The 20,209-nt window shown below is 41.3% G+C and overlaps 1 protein-coding gene across 4 annotated transcripts in view; it reads right to left on the reverse strand.

Annotated features, from left to right (window-relative positions):
• Positions 1–527: 527 nt before the first annotated feature.
• Positions 528–20,209, reverse strand: part of ERBIN (erbb2 interacting protein) — a 321,390-nt gene continuing 301,708 nt past the window's right edge. For 3 of the 4 annotated variants that reach the window (XM_040340100.1, XM_040340071.1, XM_040340081.1), the window contains 6 exons: positions 16,133–16,276; positions 6,109–6,222; positions 5,791–5,880; positions 3,429–3,521; positions 3,110–3,184; positions 528–2,324 (listed from right to left, as the gene is read on the reverse strand). In XM_040340100.1, the coding sequence (XP_040196034.1) occupies positions 2,217–2,324; positions 3,110–3,184; positions 3,429–3,521; positions 5,791–5,880; positions 6,109–6,222; positions 16,133–16,276 (624 nt within the window). In that variant the 3' untranslated portion in view covers positions 528–2,216. The remainder of the gene's footprint in view (positions 2,325–3,109; positions 3,185–3,428; positions 3,522–5,790; positions 5,881–6,108; positions 6,223–16,132; positions 16,277–20,209) is intronic. The other variant, XM_040340090.1, reaches the window with a different exon arrangement.

Genomic DNA, 20,209 nt, shown 5'->3' on the forward strand with positions numbered 1-20,209 from the left:
ATAACAAAATCAATAAGAATGAGTATACAAAAAGGTGTCATTACCTATTCAAAACAGAGGCAGCTATTTTAAGACACGGAGCTGGTTCCTTCCCAGTCTAATTAGTATTGACGTAGTTCAGATAGAAGCAACAGCTTGTGTCTTTGTATTATAACTCGATGCTTGTCAACTGATAGCCTAAGCATCATTCTGTACAGAAGGTAGCTGACTCAATTGAGAGGAGATGATTTGTACACTAGGTCATGGTTGATTTCATTACAGTAAAGCCTTATATTCCATAGGGGAATTCATACAACATAGTACTTTTAAAATCAAGTGCAATATCGCCTTTGACCCTTAGCCATGAACACATAAAACATATTGCTCTTGCTTTGCTAAAACTTCTCAATCAGCGTTGGTAATTTCTTGTGTCTGCTACTCAGTCAATAAATTATAGCCTTTAATTAACCACTAGACAACCCGGGGCTGTATTAGTGACCCACACGTATCTGAAGTAACACAATGTTAGCTTGTCGGAATTGATGATAAAAAAAAAAAAAAAAAAAAAACAGCCCTAAAATAAACAGTTATTGGTCATTTATGGCACTTATCCCTGGTCTTTATGAACCATGTATTTCTTTAAGAATCACTGCAATCCCCACCCATTTACACCAGAGACACAAAAATAGACATGAATGATGTTCCTTTGTGAAAGATAAAATAAGAAAAAAAAAACATATTTACATTAACAAGGAACAAAGGCAGCTCGTGGTAAATCACTAAAACAGTATATAGTTATAGATAGCCTTTAATGACTCTAGTTCGTAGAAGTTCACATTTCAATGTTCCCTGTAGAAAGAGCCCTTCAATCGCTGCCTCTAAGTAAAAACCAACAGGTCCATGGGACCATTCCTAAACCCTGCAGCTATTCTCATTAATCCTTCTGTCATTTTTTTTTTTTTTAACACACGTACTTTGGTTACCTAGCACCAATCACTATGACATTTAGCAAGGCAAGAGGCCACTCTGTCCCATGTGATAAAAGAAATGATACAGGTGTAAAATCAGCTTGTGTGGTGGTTGAAATCACAGGCAGGTTTGCTTCTCAAACCATCATGCAAGCTGCTGGTAGCTAGCTACCACCATCACAGACTTGGCACTTCAGTGTATGGGACAGTGGAGGAACGCAATCCAGAAAAAAAAAAAAAAACTGAGGATTTAAAGAAGGATTCATTACGGTCATTAAGTTTGGAAAAATAAATTTAAAATAGAACGCTCTCAGGCACCATGTACATAGATTGCTTTGCCCTAGGCTTAATCTGCCAGGATTTTTGTAGTACCTCCCAGGCCTAGCAAAAAGCATCTCTTAAATTACATGAGAACAGATTCAGAAAATATGTAAACACACGTCCCATAAAATAATGTCTGTTACTATTAAAAAAAGTGTGAAAAAAGAATTTAAAAAAATGTGCTTCAAACATGTCGAAGAGCTAGATTCTTGATAGAGCACTTCTTAATAATAATAAAAAAAAAAAGCCACTGGTGCCTATAATAAAAAAAAAAAAATTCCAATAACGAGACCCTATATTCTGAATGAAGACCACTTATATCGGATACAGCCCTGGATACCAGATAGGACAGAAGGCTGCATTACCCAGCCAACCAAAAAAAGTGCCACTTTGCTGTATCACCCAACAACAGTGAGTATACATAACAAAGCCATCATGATTCAGTCTGTTTTGACACAAGTGGTTTTAAATTTTAAAATGTATAAAACAAAATAAAAACAAAAGTGATACCAGGTGTGAAGAGAGAAAGGCATACATATAGCTACATTACATATAGCTACAGTAGAGGCGGTTGTGCCCCCCTCCGCCTGCTAGCTACAATTTAGGCTCATGTTTTTTAACCTTACAGAGTTTAGTAACACACGTCGTCCAAAAATAAACCTACATTCTGTACAAAAACAACACAGGTTTGTTCTTGTAGGCAAAACTACTCAAACATTCACACCGGAGCAGCAAGGCCTTTGGGACCCAGCTGCTTTATATGCAGTGGTTTACTCCCCTAAACCACACATTTTCACAATACATTTCTGTACAAATAGGTTTTCTTGTTTATCAAAATTCCAAGTGCATGTTTTTTTTTTTCTAAGTTGCTTTTCTCTTATATACATAGAAAAATATACTAATTAGTCTCTTGACGCATTGCTGGCTTTCAGTTAATTGTCCTTTCTGTTACACGGCTCCGTCCCGTAAAACGATCAGCTCTACGGCACCCTGAAACTTCTTTAGCAAAGACACCGCCTGTCCGTGGTCAATATTCAGAAAACTGTACCCATTTGCCTGGTAAAAAGAAGAAAGTTTTGTTATACATAAGGCGATAATGGAACAGATCATTTACCACCTCGCCTCCGGGAGGTTTTACCCCCTTCATGACCAGGCCAGTTTTTGCTACTTTAACTGGCAAATGCCGATCATGTAATACTGTAACCAAACAAAATGTTTATATTTTTTTTCACACAAACAGAGCTTTCTTTTGGTGGTATTTGATTGCCACTGTTTTTTTTTTTTTAAATCACATTAATGAAAAAAGCTGAAAATGTAGAAAAAAATGCTACGAAACATATCCAATAAATAATTAAAAAAAATTAAACGGCAAAATAAATTTTGGCCAAAATGTATTCTGCTACATGTCTTTGGTAAAAAAAAAAAAAAAAAATCACAATAAGTGTCTACAAACTATGGTATATATACTGGCTATTCTTTTTTTACTAGTAAGTGATCAGTGACTTCTAATGGAACTGCAATAGTGCGGCAGGGATAGGAAACTGAGAGATCGCTCCCTCTGTATTTATTGACAACACAGGGCTCTGGTCTGTGATTGGACAGAGCAGATCAGCAGGTCCCAGTCATGAATCACTGGACAGGACCCTCTTGACAGACTCCCGCTGTGTACATTCAAAGTATGTATCGGTGAGGGAGCACGCATGCATGGTTCCTTAAAGGCGTAAACCAGCAGCAACGCACCAGTACATCGCTTTGCTAACAGGCATTCTAGCTTTCCTCCGCTACATGGCTATCAGTAGAGAGTCCCATGGAAGGCAAGTAGTGATGCAAAAAGTAGTTACCTGTACTATCTTGTCTCCAGGCTGTAAAAGTTTAGATGCTGGTCCTTCAGGCTGTACTCTTGTTACATATATTCCCTGCACAAAAGGTTGGACCAATGATTAAAATGGTTATGACAGTGTCATCATTAGACCCAATTACCAGACGTCAATGTTTCCAGTAACATAATACAATTATTTAACAACTTTTTGTACAGTTTTTAAATAAAAACAAAAAAATAAGATGTTTTTTTTTTTTTCTTTTAAATGATTGGGGCTAGGGATTTATAAAATATTGGTGGTACCATCTGCATGACAGAAAATATCAGAGCAAAATACTTACATCATCTCCAGGTCTAAAGGGATTTCCTCTCCCACCAACTCCTCCTGATATACTAAAGCCCAGTTCAGGATCCTTTATCAGTCGTATCCGTACCTAAAATGTAAAAAGAGGCATGTAACTAGGAGGCTTACCTTCTACCTAATCTTCAGAAAAACATGCAATATTCTACCATTAAAGTCTTATGTCTGTAGTAGCAATGTCTGCCGTAAGGACATCAACTAGTGGCGGCTGCCATGAATTTTGGGGGTAAATTGCTGCATAGTGCCTCAGGTGAGTGATGAATAGCAATCCAGTGTGGGTGCCCACCCTGGCTCACCACCACAAAAACTTCAAAGGCAAAAAGAAAAAATTGTCCACACACCACCATGGAGCTGAAGCAGATAAAATCATTTGTCACCATAGCCTAACAGAACAGGACCAAATGTTGCCGCGTTTTACACAGACATCTCATGCTTAATCATAACCAATCTAGGATTAGGCAGGAGATGTCCGTGCGAAACGCTTAAACATTTGATCCTGTTCCGTTTGTCTGGCTATGGTGACAAAGGATTTTATCCGCTTCAGTTCCGTGGTGGTATGCGGACAATTCTTTCCTTTTGTCTTGGTAGTGTGGTTTTGCATGTATTTTCAAATTACAGGTGAAACTCGAAAAATTAGAATATCATGCAAAAGTTCAGTTATTTCACTAATGCAACTTAAAATATGAAACTAATAAACGAGATAGTTCAAGCCGTGATTTGTCATAATTGTGATGATTATGGCTACCAGCTCATGAAAACCCCAAATCCACAATCTCAAAAAATTGAAAAGTGAAAAGGTGCAATATTCAAGGCTCAAAGTGTCCCACTCTAATCAGCCAATTAAGCCATAACGCCTGCAAAGAGTTCCTGAGCGTTTAAATGGCCTCTCAGTCTGGTTCAGTATCATGGGAAACACTGCTAACCTTACAGTTGTGCAGAAAACCATCATTGACACCCTCCACAAAGAGGGAAAGCCTCAAAAGGTAATTGCAAATTAAGTTGGATGTTCCCAAAGTGCTGGATCAAAGCACATTAATAGAAAGTTATGTGGAAGGGAAAAGTGTGGAAGAAAAAGGTGCACAAGCAGCAGGGATGACTGCAGCCTGGGGAGGATAGTCAGGAAAAGGCCATTCAAAAGCGTTGGACGTTCACAAAGAAGTGGACTGAGGCTGGAGTCAGTGCATCAAGAGCCACCACACACAGACAGATCCTGGACATGGGCTTCAAATGTCGTATTCCTCTTGTCAAGTCACTCCTGAACAAGCAACGTCAGAAGCGTCTTACCTGGGCTAAAGAATAACAGACCTGGTCTGTTGCTCAGTGGTCCAAATTCCTCTTTTCTGATGAGAGCAAATTTTGCATCTCATTTGGAAACCAAGGACCCAGAGTATGGAGGAAGAATGGAGAGGCACACACTGCAAGATGCTTGAAGTCCAGTGTGAAGTTTCCACAGTCTGTTGCTTTGGGGAGCCATGTCCTCTGCTGGTGTTGATCCACTGTGCTTCATTAAGTCCAGGGTCACTGCAGTCATCTACCAGGAGATATTGGAGCACTTCATGCTTCCTTCAGCAGACGAGCTCTATGGGGATGCCGACTTAGTTTTCCGGCAGGACTTGGCACCTGCCCACACTGCCAAAAGCACCAAAACTTGGTTCAATGACCGTGGGATTACTGTGATTGATTGGCCAGCAAACTCACCTTACCTAAACCCCAGAGAGAATCTATGAGGCATTGCCAAGAGATAGATGAGACATGAGACCGAACAATGCAGAAGAGCTGAAGGCTACTATTGAAGCATCCTGGTCTTTCATAACATCTCAGCAGTGCCATAGGCTGATAGCGTCCATGCCACGCCGCATTGAGGCAGTAATTGCTGCAAAAGAGGCCCAAACCAAGTACTGAGTACATATGTATGCTTATACTTTTCAGAGGTCTGATATTATTCTATGTACAATCCTTGTTTTATTGATTGCATGTAATATTCTAATTTTCAGAGATTGTGGATTTGGGGTTTTCATGAGCTGTAAGCCATAATCATCACAATTATGACAGATAACAACTTGAACTATCTTGCTTTGCATGTAATGTCTATCTCAAATATTAGTTATACCTTTTAAGTTGCATTAGTGAAATAAATGAACTTTTGTATGATATTCAAATTTTTCGCGTTTCACCTGTATTTATTATTGTGCTGACTAGCTAGATTGAGAGCTGGGTAATTTTTGGACTGTGCAGCTGTACATTATTTGAAAATTGTTTCATAAATAAATGTCAAACTCAACAATAACTCAACACCGAGTGAAAATATGGAGGTTGCTAGGTCAATAGATTGGAGATCTTACCATTGATGGCTGGGCAGAATGATGATGGAGCTGGCTATAGTTGCTCTGAGCTCTTGATGGTGGGCACATCTGTCCATTGCTCATATGCATCTGTAAATCAATTTTACAATTTCAAACATATCAAGGTGGTGACTAATAAACCATCTCTTGTGGCTATGCAATACTGTTCTATCATTATTAATACAACCATTGCCATAAAATGGATAAAGTGCAATGTATGAACAGTTGTTAAGCTTGTGGAGTACTATTCCCAGTAACATGACACGTGGAGAAATAAAACAAAAGAAATAATGCAGTTGAAGCAACCTATAGTGTTACCTTTTTTGCACCATCAGTAGAATTCTCCTTGTGAAGCAAGGTTGCATAATTTTGCTGTCCAGGCCCAAACACATCGTCCTGTGCAGGTTCTCCAGTGCTGCCAGTGGTCGGGTGCTGTCAGTAAACAGAAAACATATTACATACGGAATACTGTATATGAGGGGGCCCCAACCAACAGCTCGTGAGCAACATATGGTCCTGCAAGGATTTCCTGTCCTAGTACTTTAATTGTTCATCACGTGTCAAAAAACAAAAAGGATAATGCCCCCGTAAATTAGCTTTTAATATAGCTTTACCTTCATGTTGTTTAAATGTGGCTCACGAGCTGATGGTTGGTTTGTTGTCCTTCAAAATAAAACTCAATTACAAAACCTCTTTTAGTTCTGGATAGTGAATAGTTGTTCCAATGGCACAACAGGGGGTGAAGGAAAGCAATAAGCACCTTACAGAGCTTGTAATATTTCCTCACTATCCAAAACGAAAAAAAATATTTTTTTTTGGGCTAGAAATCTTTTTTAAAAAGCATTACATTTTCTTTATGTTATTATGATGACATGGATTACGGATTAGATGTTAAACAGATTAGACAATCAGCATTAGAAATGTATTAGGTAAAAGATATGGACCGACAATTGTGTTCTTTAAAAAGAATCCTGAAAAAACTACAAGTGCATGTATTTTCATTACAAATAAACAGCATTTAAAAAGTGTAGTTTACCCAAAACTTATATAAGTTTTGGAGGATGCTAGGGACATAAAGCTAATGGTTTCTTATGTTTCTCAGGGACTTTTCTTGTAAGATCTCTGTGCTTCAGGATCTAGACACCTACAGATAATACAAGAGGGTGCCAATTTTCAACTGGATGAGACTACCAAGAGTACAGGAACAAAGCATGAAACTATGGTGGGGAGACATTCCTCTTGGAGATCTAAAACCTTTAAAAAAGCCAGCGCGAGTCCAACTTAATTGAATGCCACTTGCATGGATTATCCCTGTTAAGCTGGGCATACCCAAAGCAATTTTCTTTTGTTGCAGGAAAGAAAATCACTCGACTTACCCATCAACACATTCAGTATAGGTACAATCAGCCTGCCCATACATGGTTGAATCTCGGCTGAACCGGCTAGGATTCCATCCGTCTATGGCCGGCTTCAAGTGGTTGTAAACCCTTACAGACCACTTTTCACTACAGGTAAGCCTATAATAAGGTTTACCTGCAGCTACCCTGGATATCTCCTAAACCTACACAGTTTAGGAGATATCCCCTGTATAAGCATGTGCCGAAGGCACTGAAGAAACAGCACGTTCATGCCGTTGCTTCAGCTGATGTGCCAATACTGGCGCCTTCCACACGCTTGCGCGGGAGTCACGTCATCGTGGCTCTGGTCAATCACATTGCAGAGCCCACAATATCCATAAATAACTCCATGAGACATGTCACCAGACAGAGCAGTGTGCCCGGAATGCTGCAGGGGCTTTGACCCAAGGTATTTCATAATGAGCTAGTATGCTATGAATACTAGCTCATTATGCCTTTGTCTTGCAGGTTTTTTTTTGTGGGTGTACAACCACTTTAAAGCTGTGCTGTCATAAGAGAAATGCCAACTTCCTGGCTGTTTTTTAAACTTCAATACTTTGAATCACTGTCCTAGATCAAGCATACAATACAGCAAGTGAATTCAGAAGATCTGATCTACAAACATGTTAAAAGTCATGGAAAGCATTGAATTTTCAGTAGGGGAGGTCATTAAAGGGGATTTATCCTGAAAATTGATCGAATACTGATGCTGCTGACAAGATGGCTCAGTTTACGGTCCATCGCCAACAGCTCTGATACAGTATACAGTAATTAAAATGAGGAGATTTACATGGGTGCAGCTGTTTTTGCAATGACTACACACTAGCACATTTTAAGGATTATCATCACATATAAAAATAGGTTTAATTTGCAGCATTCTGGAATGGCTTGTTTTACAAAGTAACAGTTAAGTAATGACCAAGGTATTACAAAGCATATTGTGTTAATATATGTTAATATGGTAACGGTTTATTAAATAAGGCAGTGTAAAGTGCAGTAACCCAAAGACACTGGATTTAAGCCACTGTGGTCATTTAATTAAAAAATAAATAAATAAGCTTCCACATCTCATATAACGTGATTACTGTGTTTTGCACTAGCAGACAAGACTAAGTGGAGAAAGCCATAGAGTAAAGCTTCCCTCAAAGGGTAGGAGGTCATACAGATATGATCCAACTCTGCCATTTAGCGCCACCAACAAACTGCACTGCACACATTAACACTCTGCTTAAGCTGGCCAAAGACAGAGAGAATCTCTTTCCTATAACAGCCGCTAGCAATAATCGCATGTAAAATCCGGCAGGCTGGTTGCACCCAAGTTGATCGATCGATCAACCTGGTTACATTCAGCCTCCCATACATGGCTTCGAAACTTGGCCGGTTCCTGTTGAACGGCTGAGATTCAAACCGTCAATGGCCAGCTTTAGCTGAGTGTTGGTGCTCACAGCTATTGGGGTTGGAGGAGTGATGTGGGCTACATCCACCATCTTTATTGCTTTAGTGGGTGTTGGTATGATAGAGTCTAAAGGTTGCCATATATGGCTCAAATGTCTGCTGATTTCAGGTGAACAGTTCATAATTTGAGCTGTGGAGTGCACAATCAGCACCCCTGGCTTACAAAAATAAATAATTCAATTTAGAGAACGTTGTAGGCTCAGATGCTGGCTGTCTGAATACAATAGCCAATGGGGAAATTCCTTCATCCACTGTGTTTATGGTGTATGAAGGGATCTATTGGGAATCTAGGTGTGTGCAGTTGTCTTAATCTAACATAGCCTCGTGCCTAAACCTGGCCATCCACGGATGTGATATATGTATGGGCAAGCACGTTGTGTTGTACACAAGTTGATCTATAGACATAACCAGCCAGTTGGGGTTTTCCTCAAACGATCAGTGCCGCCAGCTATAGACGGCAACATGATCATTGTATTCTGACAACAGGGAAGGCTCCCTGCTGTCAATACCATAATGAGAAGGACTTCCCCATCCACTTTCAATGTGTGGATGGGGGAATCGGGTCTTTTTTCCCGTATAGCCCACTGGAATTATAAATCATGTATGGCCAGCTTAAGTCCATGTGGAGCAGACAGCATAGTTATACACAAAAAGCACAAGAGGTAACAAAACTCACTGCATGCACAAGCAGAGGATTTTAGGTGAATATTAGGATTAGAAGCAAGTGTGGTTTGCTTAATCAATCATAGCAGCTTTTACTTTATCAATGAGCAAATAGTCCTACAGTATCTCACATAAGTGAGTACACCCCTCACATTTATGTAAACATTTCATTGTATGTTTTTAATGTGACAACACTCTTGAAGAAATGACACTTTGCTACAATGTAAAGTAGTCAGTGTACAGCTTGTATAACAGTGTACATTTGCTGTCCCCTCAAAATAACTCAACACACAGCCATTAATGTCTAAACCGCTGGCAACAAAAGTGAGTACACCCCTAAGTGAAATTGTCCAAACTGGGCCCAAACTGTCCATATTTTGTGTGCCCACCATTATTTTCCAGCACTGCCTTAACCCTCCTGGGCATGGAGTTCACCAGAGCTTCACAGGTTGCCACTGGAATCCTCTTCCACTCCTCCATGATGACATCACAGAGCTGGTGGATGTTAGAGACCTTGCGCTCCTCCACCTTACATTTGAGGATGCCCCACAGATGCGCAATAGGGTTAAGGTCTGGAGACATGTTTGGCCAGTCCATCACCTTTACCCTCAGCTTCTTTAGCAAGGCAGTGGTCGTTTTGGTGATCTGTTCGGGGTCGTTATTTTGGAATACTGCCCTGCGAACGAGTCTCCGAAGGGAGGGGATCATGCTCTGCTTTAGTACGCCACAGTCAGGGCCGCTGATAGGGCAGTACGACCAGCCCTGTTGTACCGGGCCCGGCTCAGCTAGGGGGCCCGAGAAGCTTTATAGTTAAATTCTGACAGAAAAAAATTAAAGTGTTTCTAAACCACCCATGCTCCTGCTTGTTTTTAGGGTGTACTTACATAATCCTGGGCACCATTAGGGCAATAGAGGGGCCCAGGAAGTGAAATCACTGAAGGGACTTTATTTCCATTTTCGGGGGGCGCAGGTAGATAAAGCCTGGCCGCATATTGCGCTGCACATATTCTAGTTCCGGCTGCCCTCTGCTTGTACCATCCCCGGCGGAGTGATTTATGTGTACAGGGCTCCCTCAGTAAGTGCTGTCTGTGGGTGGGAGTGAGAGAGTCATGTGACTGTCTGACTGAGAGGATGCAGGAAACTTAATCCAGCAGCGGTGCACAGCTACAGGCAAGGAAGGGCACACAGTCACACCATGGAAAGAAGGTACAGCCCCCTGACTCCCCACTGTGTTCATAATTATCGTCATTAGGATGATCACAGCACTTTAGATCCTCTATTGCTCTTCCACAGTGTCACATGGCTATTGGGTCTGAGTGTGTAGAGACTGTCACACAATAGAGCCATAACAAAGTCAGCACTCAGTAGCCATGTGGCACTGTGGCAGAGCAATAGAGGATCTAAAGTTCTGTGATCATCATAATGATGATAATCATAAGCATGAGATGCTACTTTACACTTGCTACTTGTTTGGATGGAAGGGGGGGCAGTAAAAACATGCAGCTGAGCTGCATTTTTTAACCACCCACCAACCACCCCTCCTTAAAGCTTTCACCCAAACCTTGCAATTAGGTCTGCCTGCCATTTTTTCATGTGGATCTGTAAGAAAGCTCTATATAGGATGGAATCCAGATGTACATAGATTTGAAAAAAAATGCTGCTATCTTTCTGTATTGTGGGTTTGTGATGATTTTCTTTGTGGACATTAAAGCTATTTTTTTTCTGATGCTGGGAGTGTGGTCAATCTTCCTTCCACATTGCCTGTTGTGAGTGGACACAAGTCCAAATTTCCATTTGGCCACCCATAGAGACATCACAAGTCCTCCCCTGTGGGCTGTGCATTGTGTGCAGATGCAAACTGAACAGACCTGGAAATCAGAACACATCTGTCCCATTTAGCTCCAATTCTGCAGAGAATCCACTCACTGATACCTTGCTGAGTGGAGCAGCACTGTGTGAAAGGGCCCTCATGCTGGAAAGGTAGTGGTGGGGAAAGTACATAGGCTGCATCCACAACTACTGTAACCACCCACCATGTTTCCTGCTGAGCATTTTACTTTTCAACTACTGTCAGGGTTTTTAAGTGGTTAACGCAGGTTGTGAGGAGGTGATACAATGCCTGTTCACCACCAGCCAAATTCTGTCAGAAGAGCAATCCGCATGCAGATCACTCTTCAGAGAGCAATGCTAGAGTGAGTTAGCTCATACAGATTTAAATAATTATTGGAGTGCATGCCTCAGCTGATTTAAGGCATAATAGATGTGCTGGCTTACGGAAAATTGAATCCTTGAAGTCAGCTGCAGCACTCTCATTCATTAGAAGGAATGTGATTAGCCTGGACAAAGATACCGTAAATATCACTTAAAATCACTTTTTTGAGGCGGGGTTGGGGGGGCCCCCATCAGGTAGGCTGTACAGGGCCCCATGATTTCTAACAGCGGCCCTGGCCACAGTACTTGTTGGCATTCATGGTTTCCTCAATTAACTGTAGCTTCCTAGTTCTGGCAGCACTCATGCAGCCCCAGACAATGACACTCCCACCACCATGCTTGACTGTAGGCAAGACACACTTGTCTTTGTGGCGGCAACCAGGTGAGGAGTACAAACGCTTTACACCATCTCAACCAAATAAGTTTATCTTGGTCTCATCAGACCACAGGACATGGTTCCAGTAATCCATGTCCTTAGTCTGCTTGTCTTCAGCAAATGTGTGCGGCTTTCTTGTGTATCATCTTTAGAAGAGATTTTCTTCTGGGACGACAGCCATGCAGAGCAATTTGATGCAGTGTGCGGCATATGGTCTGAGCACTGAAAGGCTGACCCCGCCCACCCCTTCAACCCTCTGCAGCAATGCTGGCAGCACTCATATGTCTATTTCCCAAAGACAACCTCTGGATATGACGCTGAGCACATGCACTCAACTTCTTTGGTCGACCATGGCGAGGCCTGTTCTGAGTGGAACCTGTCCTGTTAAACCGATGTATGGTCTTGGTCACTGTGCTGCAGCTCAGCTTCAGGGTCTTGACAATCTTCTTATAGCCTAAGCCATCTTTATGTAGAGCAAAAAAAATTTTTTTCAGATCCTCAGAGAGTTCTTTTCCATGAGGTGCCATGTTGAACTTCCAGTGACCAGTATGAGATAGTGAGAGCGATAACACCAAATTTAACACACCCCCACTCACACCTGAGACCTTGAAAAACGAATGAGTCACATGACATCGGGTAGGGAAAATGGCTAAATGGGCCCAATTTGGAAATTTTCACTTAGGGGTGTACTCACTTTTGTTGACAGCGGTTTAGATATTAATGAAACTCAAGTGTGTTGAGTTATTTTGAGGGGACAGTAAATGTACACTGTTATACAAGCTGTACACTCACTACTTTACATTGCAGCAGTGTCATTTTTTTTCAGTGCCGTCACATGAAAAGATATAATTAAATATTTACAAAAACGTGAGGAGTGTGGCTATTGAGATGTAACCTTCCATTGCTCGACTCCATCTGAAAAAGTGTATGAGCGCTAAAGTACAACATCTCCAAAAAATATGTAGCTGGCAACTCCAGATCCCATTAGAAAATCATTACTACTACATGACTAAAAACACCTGACAGGTTTCAGCATTGTTCACAGCACCTGTGCATCAGATTTTCTAATAGGATCTGGAGTTGCCAGCTACGTTTTTCTTGGAGATGTCGACTTAATGGCTGGAGGCCATTCCAACCTAAGCACCCAGTGAAGGACTCCACTTTTTATCCATGAAGAGTGTTCTCTGATGTGAGCGCTGCATCTGTGTCTTGTTTTCCTAGCTAAAGTACTACCTGGAAAGTCACAGGAACCAACTAAGTACTCCTCCATTCCTCTAAGTTTTGGCAAGTATGAAGAGAAAATTTTCATCTCTACTTGAAAATGATGGGTGATCGGAGCACAAATCCCAAGCAAATCATTTCCCAGTAATCCTAAAAATGTATTTCGGATGCCTTTTTATTGATGCTGGTGAAAATTCATGTCCCTCTGGTTTTTTGAATGACCTTCTTCACCTATGAGGAGTGAAGTTAAAGCGGAGGTTCACCCGCACATGACACTATTTCCCCCTAGATGGATGCTCGTTTTGTCGGGGGGAATTGGCTAGTTGTTTTAAAATATGATCCATACTTACCGTTTACGAGATGCATCTTCTCCGCCGCTTCCGGGTATGGGCTGCGGGACTGGGCGTTCCTATTTTGATTGACAGTCTTCCGAGAGGCTTCCGACGGTCGCATCCATCGCGTCACGATTTTCCGAAAGAAGCCGAACGTCGGTGCACTGGCGCAGTATAGAGCCGCACCGACGTTCGGCTTCTTTCAGCTATGGATGCGATGGATGCGACCGTCGAAAGCCTCTCGGAAGACTGTCAATCAAGAAGGAACGCCCGCTCCCGAAGACCCATACCCGAAAACGGTAAGTACGGCTCATATTTTAAAACAATTAGCTGATTCCCCTAGACAAAACGAGCATCCATCTAAGGGGAAAACATAAAAAAAAAACATAATTGGGTGAACTCCCGCTTTAAACAAAACTTGTATAGTGCTGTAGGGGGACTTCACTAATGCCTGAAGATCTGGCTGGCTTTTATCTAGGTGGGGGTAACACTTGTCCCTAGAATCCTCAAGAAGTCCTATGCAAATCTTTACTTTTCATAAGATAAAGCTTGGACAGACTTGTATTAAACTGTCATATGTGACAGCATAAAGTTCTTAAAGATCATAAGCTACATACAAGGATTTGGAGCTCAAGAGCACCCTGACAACACATCCTCTTTGATGAAGTAGATCCAGTGGGATTTATTACTAGATGAGGTTCGTTTGTCAACTATTAAAAGTTTCATGAAGGGCAAAATCAAAGATGACATTTATGTTGCAGTCCGTCACTAGCATTTATAAATTATTGTTTAGTTCTGACCCCCCCCCCACCTAAATTTTACTACCCATTGATCCTGCAAATAAATCAGTTATTTTATCACTTACTTTACCAGGGTGACAACACTGTTCTTTGAGCAGTGATGTTGCACTGCGGCACTGTCACCGCCTGCTTAGCGAGGATCAGCGGAGAGGTCCCCTGCAGAGTGGGAGGATCCGCTGGAACACTCCGCCAGTGTGAAACGGGCATTAAGGTAATCAGTCTAGAGTCTTTCATTTACCATGTTTAGGGGAATCGTGTAATTTCTCAAGAGCAAGCTACATAGATGAAGCTAGCCTTAGAGGGACAGGTAGTTTTAAATGCAAAGAAAATTAACACCAAGCTCCAGTTTTCAAACAGTTACAGTAGAAGTTTTTCTTTTTAAGCTTTAAAGGGGTTGTAAAGGTACAATTTTTATTTTCCTAAATAGCTTCCTTTACCTTAGTGCAGTCCTCCTTCACTTACCTCATCCTTCGATTTTGCTTTTAAATGTCCTTCTTTCTTCTGAGAAATCCTCACTTCCTGTTCTTCTGTCTGTAACTCCACACAGTAATGCAAGGCTTTCTCCCTGGTGTGGAGTGTCGTGCTCGCCCCCTCCCTTGGACTACGGGAGAGTCAGGACGCTCTCTACGTTGCAGCTGTGTGTTAGAGGGCGTCCTGACTCTCCTGTAGTTCAAGGGAGGGGGCAAGCGCGACACTCCACACCAGGGAGAAAGCCTTGTATTACTGTGTGGAGTTACAGACAGAAGAACAGGAAGTGAGGATTTCTCAGAAGAAATAAGGGCATTTAAAAGCAAAATCGAAGGATGAGGTAAGTGAAGGAGGACTGCACTAAGGTAAAGGAAGCTATTTAGGGGAAAAAAATTGTACCTTTACAACCCCTTTAACTCATATCAATATAAGCTGACTGTTGTAAGCATCCCTGACATCATAATAAGGGGTTTCTCCAACCCTGTAACTGCAACTATTGATGAACAGCTTAACCTGTTCCAGAAAGTGGACAAATAATAGCTCTGACATTTAATAAAGCTATACGAGGTACTGAGAAAAACAAAACCTACTGCGTTAATGCTACCAACAGACTACAACGTAGATGTAATTTTTTTTTTTTTTACGTAGATGTAATTTTTAACACTGTAAATTAAAACTGCCACTTTAACTGGATTAAATTGCTCCTGAATTAGATTATCGTTGCCTACATTGCCCATGAGGGTTAGGATCAGGTCATGCACAGCTTGCCAAAGGCAGGCCATACACAGTGCAAATTTCCTGCAACCACAGGTTGCAAGAAAGAAAATTGCACAATTCCCCCATCAGCACAGGCATTGCTGACAGGGGGATAAGGAATTGCCTTCTCCTGGCGGGGGAAGCCAGTGATTACCACTAGTTGCTTTAGCAGACGCTAGCGATAATCGGAAGCGAATTAGTCAGGCTGGAAGTACCCAAGTTGATCGATCAATCAACTTGGTACATTTAGGCTGCTCATAACTGTTTCTAATGAACCGGACGCGATCCGAAACGTGTATGGCCGGCCTTACAGCAATGATGGTCTTTTAGAACCTTCAGAACTGCTTGTTGCTGAACACAAATATTTTCTAACCTGATAAATGTCTGCCCAGTTATGAAGCAATAAGTAAGCGGGATCACATTGCAACAAGTCCCTGTAAATTTATCTCACTGTTAGTTGTCACCGGTGAGAGATTGGCTTGTCTACAGTCAGATTTATACTATGAAACACATCTGCTCATATCAGTGCACTTTAGTAGATTATGAATGCATTATTTAATCAGAGTTATACAGATTAGGTTTAGAATTTCCAATTAGAACAATTCTTTCCAGATTGTATTGCACTTTCATTATTATCCTAAGACAGGTACGTTAAGTACTCACACGAAGTATGTGAACACCAGAACCTCTTCTGTCAGCAACATTCAAGGCAACACTGCCTTGACTGCCATGCAGATCTCTAGAGCTGCCATACACAGAGCTGCTAGATGCAGTGTAAGTGGAATTAAAGGACCGTGACAGCATGCTCTGAATAGAGAGGGATAGATGTAACAACACAGATTAGTAAAGCATGCATATACAACCAACAATGGGTTACTCATACAACCACTCAACACATCTAGGTGCCATGCACATCTCATGCAGATATACACACAACAGTGCATCGTGTACCAATAACCCAAGATAGGGACGTGCAACTTTCATGTGACCAAAGGAACAGTAGAAACGTTTATTAAACCACTAAACACATAACATATACAAACAGCATGGAACAGAAAAATCAAAACTGGACAAGCAGAGGTATTCTTTAACAACAAAGTCTTCTTTCAGCTTCTAACCTGAACTAAAGAAAAGACTGCCAACTTTTAGAAAAGTTGCCATGTTCTACGCACTTCTTATTCATATAAATAACCTCACTTTGTTTAAAAGAAAGGGAGAACATGACTGGGCTGATACAAAAGCCCATTTATGCCTTCACTGGCGATTTCATTTTCAGCATGCATTGTTTTTCATATTTAATGACAACAATTTTGGTCAAGTTTGTAGCAATGTCAGTAAACAACCACTGGGTGGCAGTGAAGTAGCATATGAATTCAATGCTTAGTGCAGATAAAAAAAAAAAAAATACTGAAATTTCATGGTCCAGTGATAGCTACATGCATAGATCAATAATGTGTTGCTCTTTTTACCATTACAACACACATTTTGCGTCCGTTTTACTCTATACAGTATTTATTTTACAGATCAGTATCTGTAAATGCATATGAGCATATACAGTATATGTTCTTGTGAGCTTCCATACAATGTTATGATTAGTAGATCTGTCATGTGAGCAAATAAAAAACCTGTATCAAAATCAGTTTGACAGTTTTCTGTGGACCATGCGATCACAGGCATGAACTATACATAAGACACTAACCTTTCAGTGACTCATTACCAAGCCCAACCCCCCCCCCCCCCCCCCCCAGCACCTAGATCCCCAAATCAATGTAACCTCTACTGGCCACTGAGGCTAGTACTATCTTCCTGGATAGTGAGGAGTGACATTTAGATCAGAAGAGGGTGTAGTTTAGCTCACAGTCAGAATCCAAGGCTCTGTAAATGGTGGGGGAATAAACAAAGGGAAATATGTTGTTTTATGTGTAAAAATTGGTGCATTTGCCTGTTGGAGAAATTTTGGTGTTGAACATTGCTAGGTTCCGAGGAACTTCAATATCTCAATATCGGTCACGGATTGGCCTCCAGCATTAGATATATTATGTAGAGGGGCCGCAATTCAGGATCCATCTCACAAGTTGGTTTTATATTTAGCATAGCAATCATTTGTTGCATTGCCTCTATGCTTGGATGCCTGCTCCTATGTTAACGAGTATCATTTCACCTTTTACTTTTGTTATGTTATGTTTGATTATTTTAAAAATTTATGTATTTCCCTTTTTTTTTCCTTTGCTTGTTTTCCTTTTTTTTTTTTTTTACGACTTAATATGCGCAGAGCATGCGAGGATTGTTCGCGCATATATTCTTTACTTGAAAAACGAATAAAAACCATTGAAACGGAAAAATTGGTGCATTGGTGCAACAATGCCATTATACAAATTATATTGTGGTGTTGTGACAACTGTGCTCTATCACTAATACTGATAGGTGACAGTTTCCATTGTGTGATGGCATGCACCAAACGAATAAAGCACCAAACGAATAAAGCACCTGCACCAATATTCTAAAATGTACTCCATTACCAGAGTGGTGTAAATATTGTAGTGGGAGGCGGCGCTGGGGCAGCACTGCAACAAGGAGAGGAGAGGTGGTTGTGTATGGACAGACAAAGCACCACTGACATGCAAATACTTAACAAATTGTCATGTGACACTTATTTGGCACATAAAACCAGCAAATAAGTGTGCGTATAGAAATCTGCACATTTTTTCCCCCATGTGCCAATCTTTGTTAACTCCCCAAGAGTATCCAGGGGTTCTCTACAGGCCAAAGCAAAGCTGAGGGTTATTGGATACTATAATGAGTAGAAATAAGGTTGGGCGTCCTCCAAACTCATCTCTACCAAAACTCATTCAAATGCTTTTTTTACTCCAATGAGCTCCAATCCAGGCCAACCCTTCTCGCAGTTAATGTACACAGAGGCAGGCTGCCTTTAGAAGCAATTTCAGCTTTACGTATAACTAAAGGCAAAACTTTTGTAATGTTTTAGATAGAATGGAGAGGGGTTAGAATACCCATCAGTTTTTATTGCTGTCTGTGTCCCTGTTAGGGAGATGCATCCTCTCTATTTGTCCTGTTAACCATAATCATTGAAAGTAAAAGAAAATCCCAAATTTTGGGTTGTCCCCAGAAAGGTAATATAGGGGAAATCTACCAATGGTAACACTAGTTCTGGTGACCTGGGGGTGTTTTGTCAGATTTTGTAATGGAAGTGACATTCCGTCGCCGCCATCTTGATACACCCGCACTTGAACACAGTAACAAGCGGACATCTTGATACACCCAGCAGAGTCATGCATTTCACACTTATTTTTAACAGTAAACTCAGCTTGTATAGTAAAATACAGTATTTAAAAATAGACTGTTTCAATGTTCAAGGCTACTGATCTCACAGGTTTGCTAATCTGCTGCTTTGAAAAAAAATCAATATAAAAACTTCCGTGGGATTTCAAAATACAGAATTTCACTATATAAGCTGCGTTTACTGTTAAAAATAAATGTGAAATGAAAGACTACGGTGGGTGTAACAAGATGTCTGCTTGCCACCTTCTTACAGGATCATTAGTGTGCTTGAGTGTGGGGGGTAGCAAGATGGCGGCGATGGAATATCACTTTCGTTACAAAATCTGACGGGTCGCTAAATCTGACTAAACATCCCCAGGTCACCAGAACTAGTGTTAAGATTGGAAGATTGTGATGAAACAGGGGTCCCCAAGAAATTCCCTTGATTGTCAGGAACTTCCTCTGACTTCCTGTTTGGCTATGGGACAGGAATTGAAGGGAAATCTCCACAATTGGACACAAATGGCAAAAAAATAAATAAAAAAATCTGATAGGGTATAATCCTCCTTTAGGCCCAGTTCACACCGATGCGGTGCGGGAACCGCAGTGATTCCCGTGCGGTTCTCGCACCACATCAGAATCGCAGGCAATTCACACTGTGCTCTGTGAAATGCTGCAAGTGTTAATATAAAGTAAATGACACCCCGCAAATCGGTTTGCAGAAAGCAGTGCGAATTGTGGAATCGAATCGCATGGGTCTGAACACCCATGTGATCCGAAAAGAAAAGTGTCCTGCACGGTTTTGGTGCGGATCCAGTGCGAATTGAGCTATATATAATGTATGGCTCAATTCGCACCGCACTGAATTTGCATGTCATTTGTACAGGAATCTGGTGCGATTCATGCACAAATGACATGTGATGTGACAGACCGCATCAGTGTGAACCCAGCCTTACTCTATCCAAAATGGGGGAAAAAAAAAAAAAAGTGTTGCCTATAGTTCTACCTTTATATTTAAATAGGGGCTGCATAATGAGAAGATACTGATGTGGCCCTGAACACTGGGTGCAGAGAAAAACAAACATGTGCTCATTTAAAATGACAATGCAGAGCTCAGGCATCTGACTTCTGTGGTCACCGAACATCACATCCACTAAACTAGTGACATGCCTGATGAAGGGGTCCTGTAAGGAACCAAAACAATGCTTCTGCTGCAACAATGTGATGGCTGAATAAAGCTTTGGACCCATTTTGGAGATCCATGGTGTGCTGGTGATATTCTCTCACTTCGGTTCCAGCCAATGGTAGCTTCAGCACCCACTTACACACACAACCATTTCTTCAGGAACACGTGCGTTGGAATCTTAGAAGGTAAACTGCGACACTGCACAGAATTGCCAGTCAGAATGGATCTAGCCATAACAGCCACGGCTGTATCAGACAGGTGCACCTCTGGATGCC

The sequence above is a fragment of the Rana temporaria genome, chromosome 1 (assembly GCF_905171775.1).
Source record: "Rana temporaria chromosome 1, aRanTem1.1, whole genome shotgun sequence".
Lineage (NCBI taxonomy): Eukaryota > Metazoa > Chordata > Amphibia > Anura > Ranidae > Rana > Rana temporaria.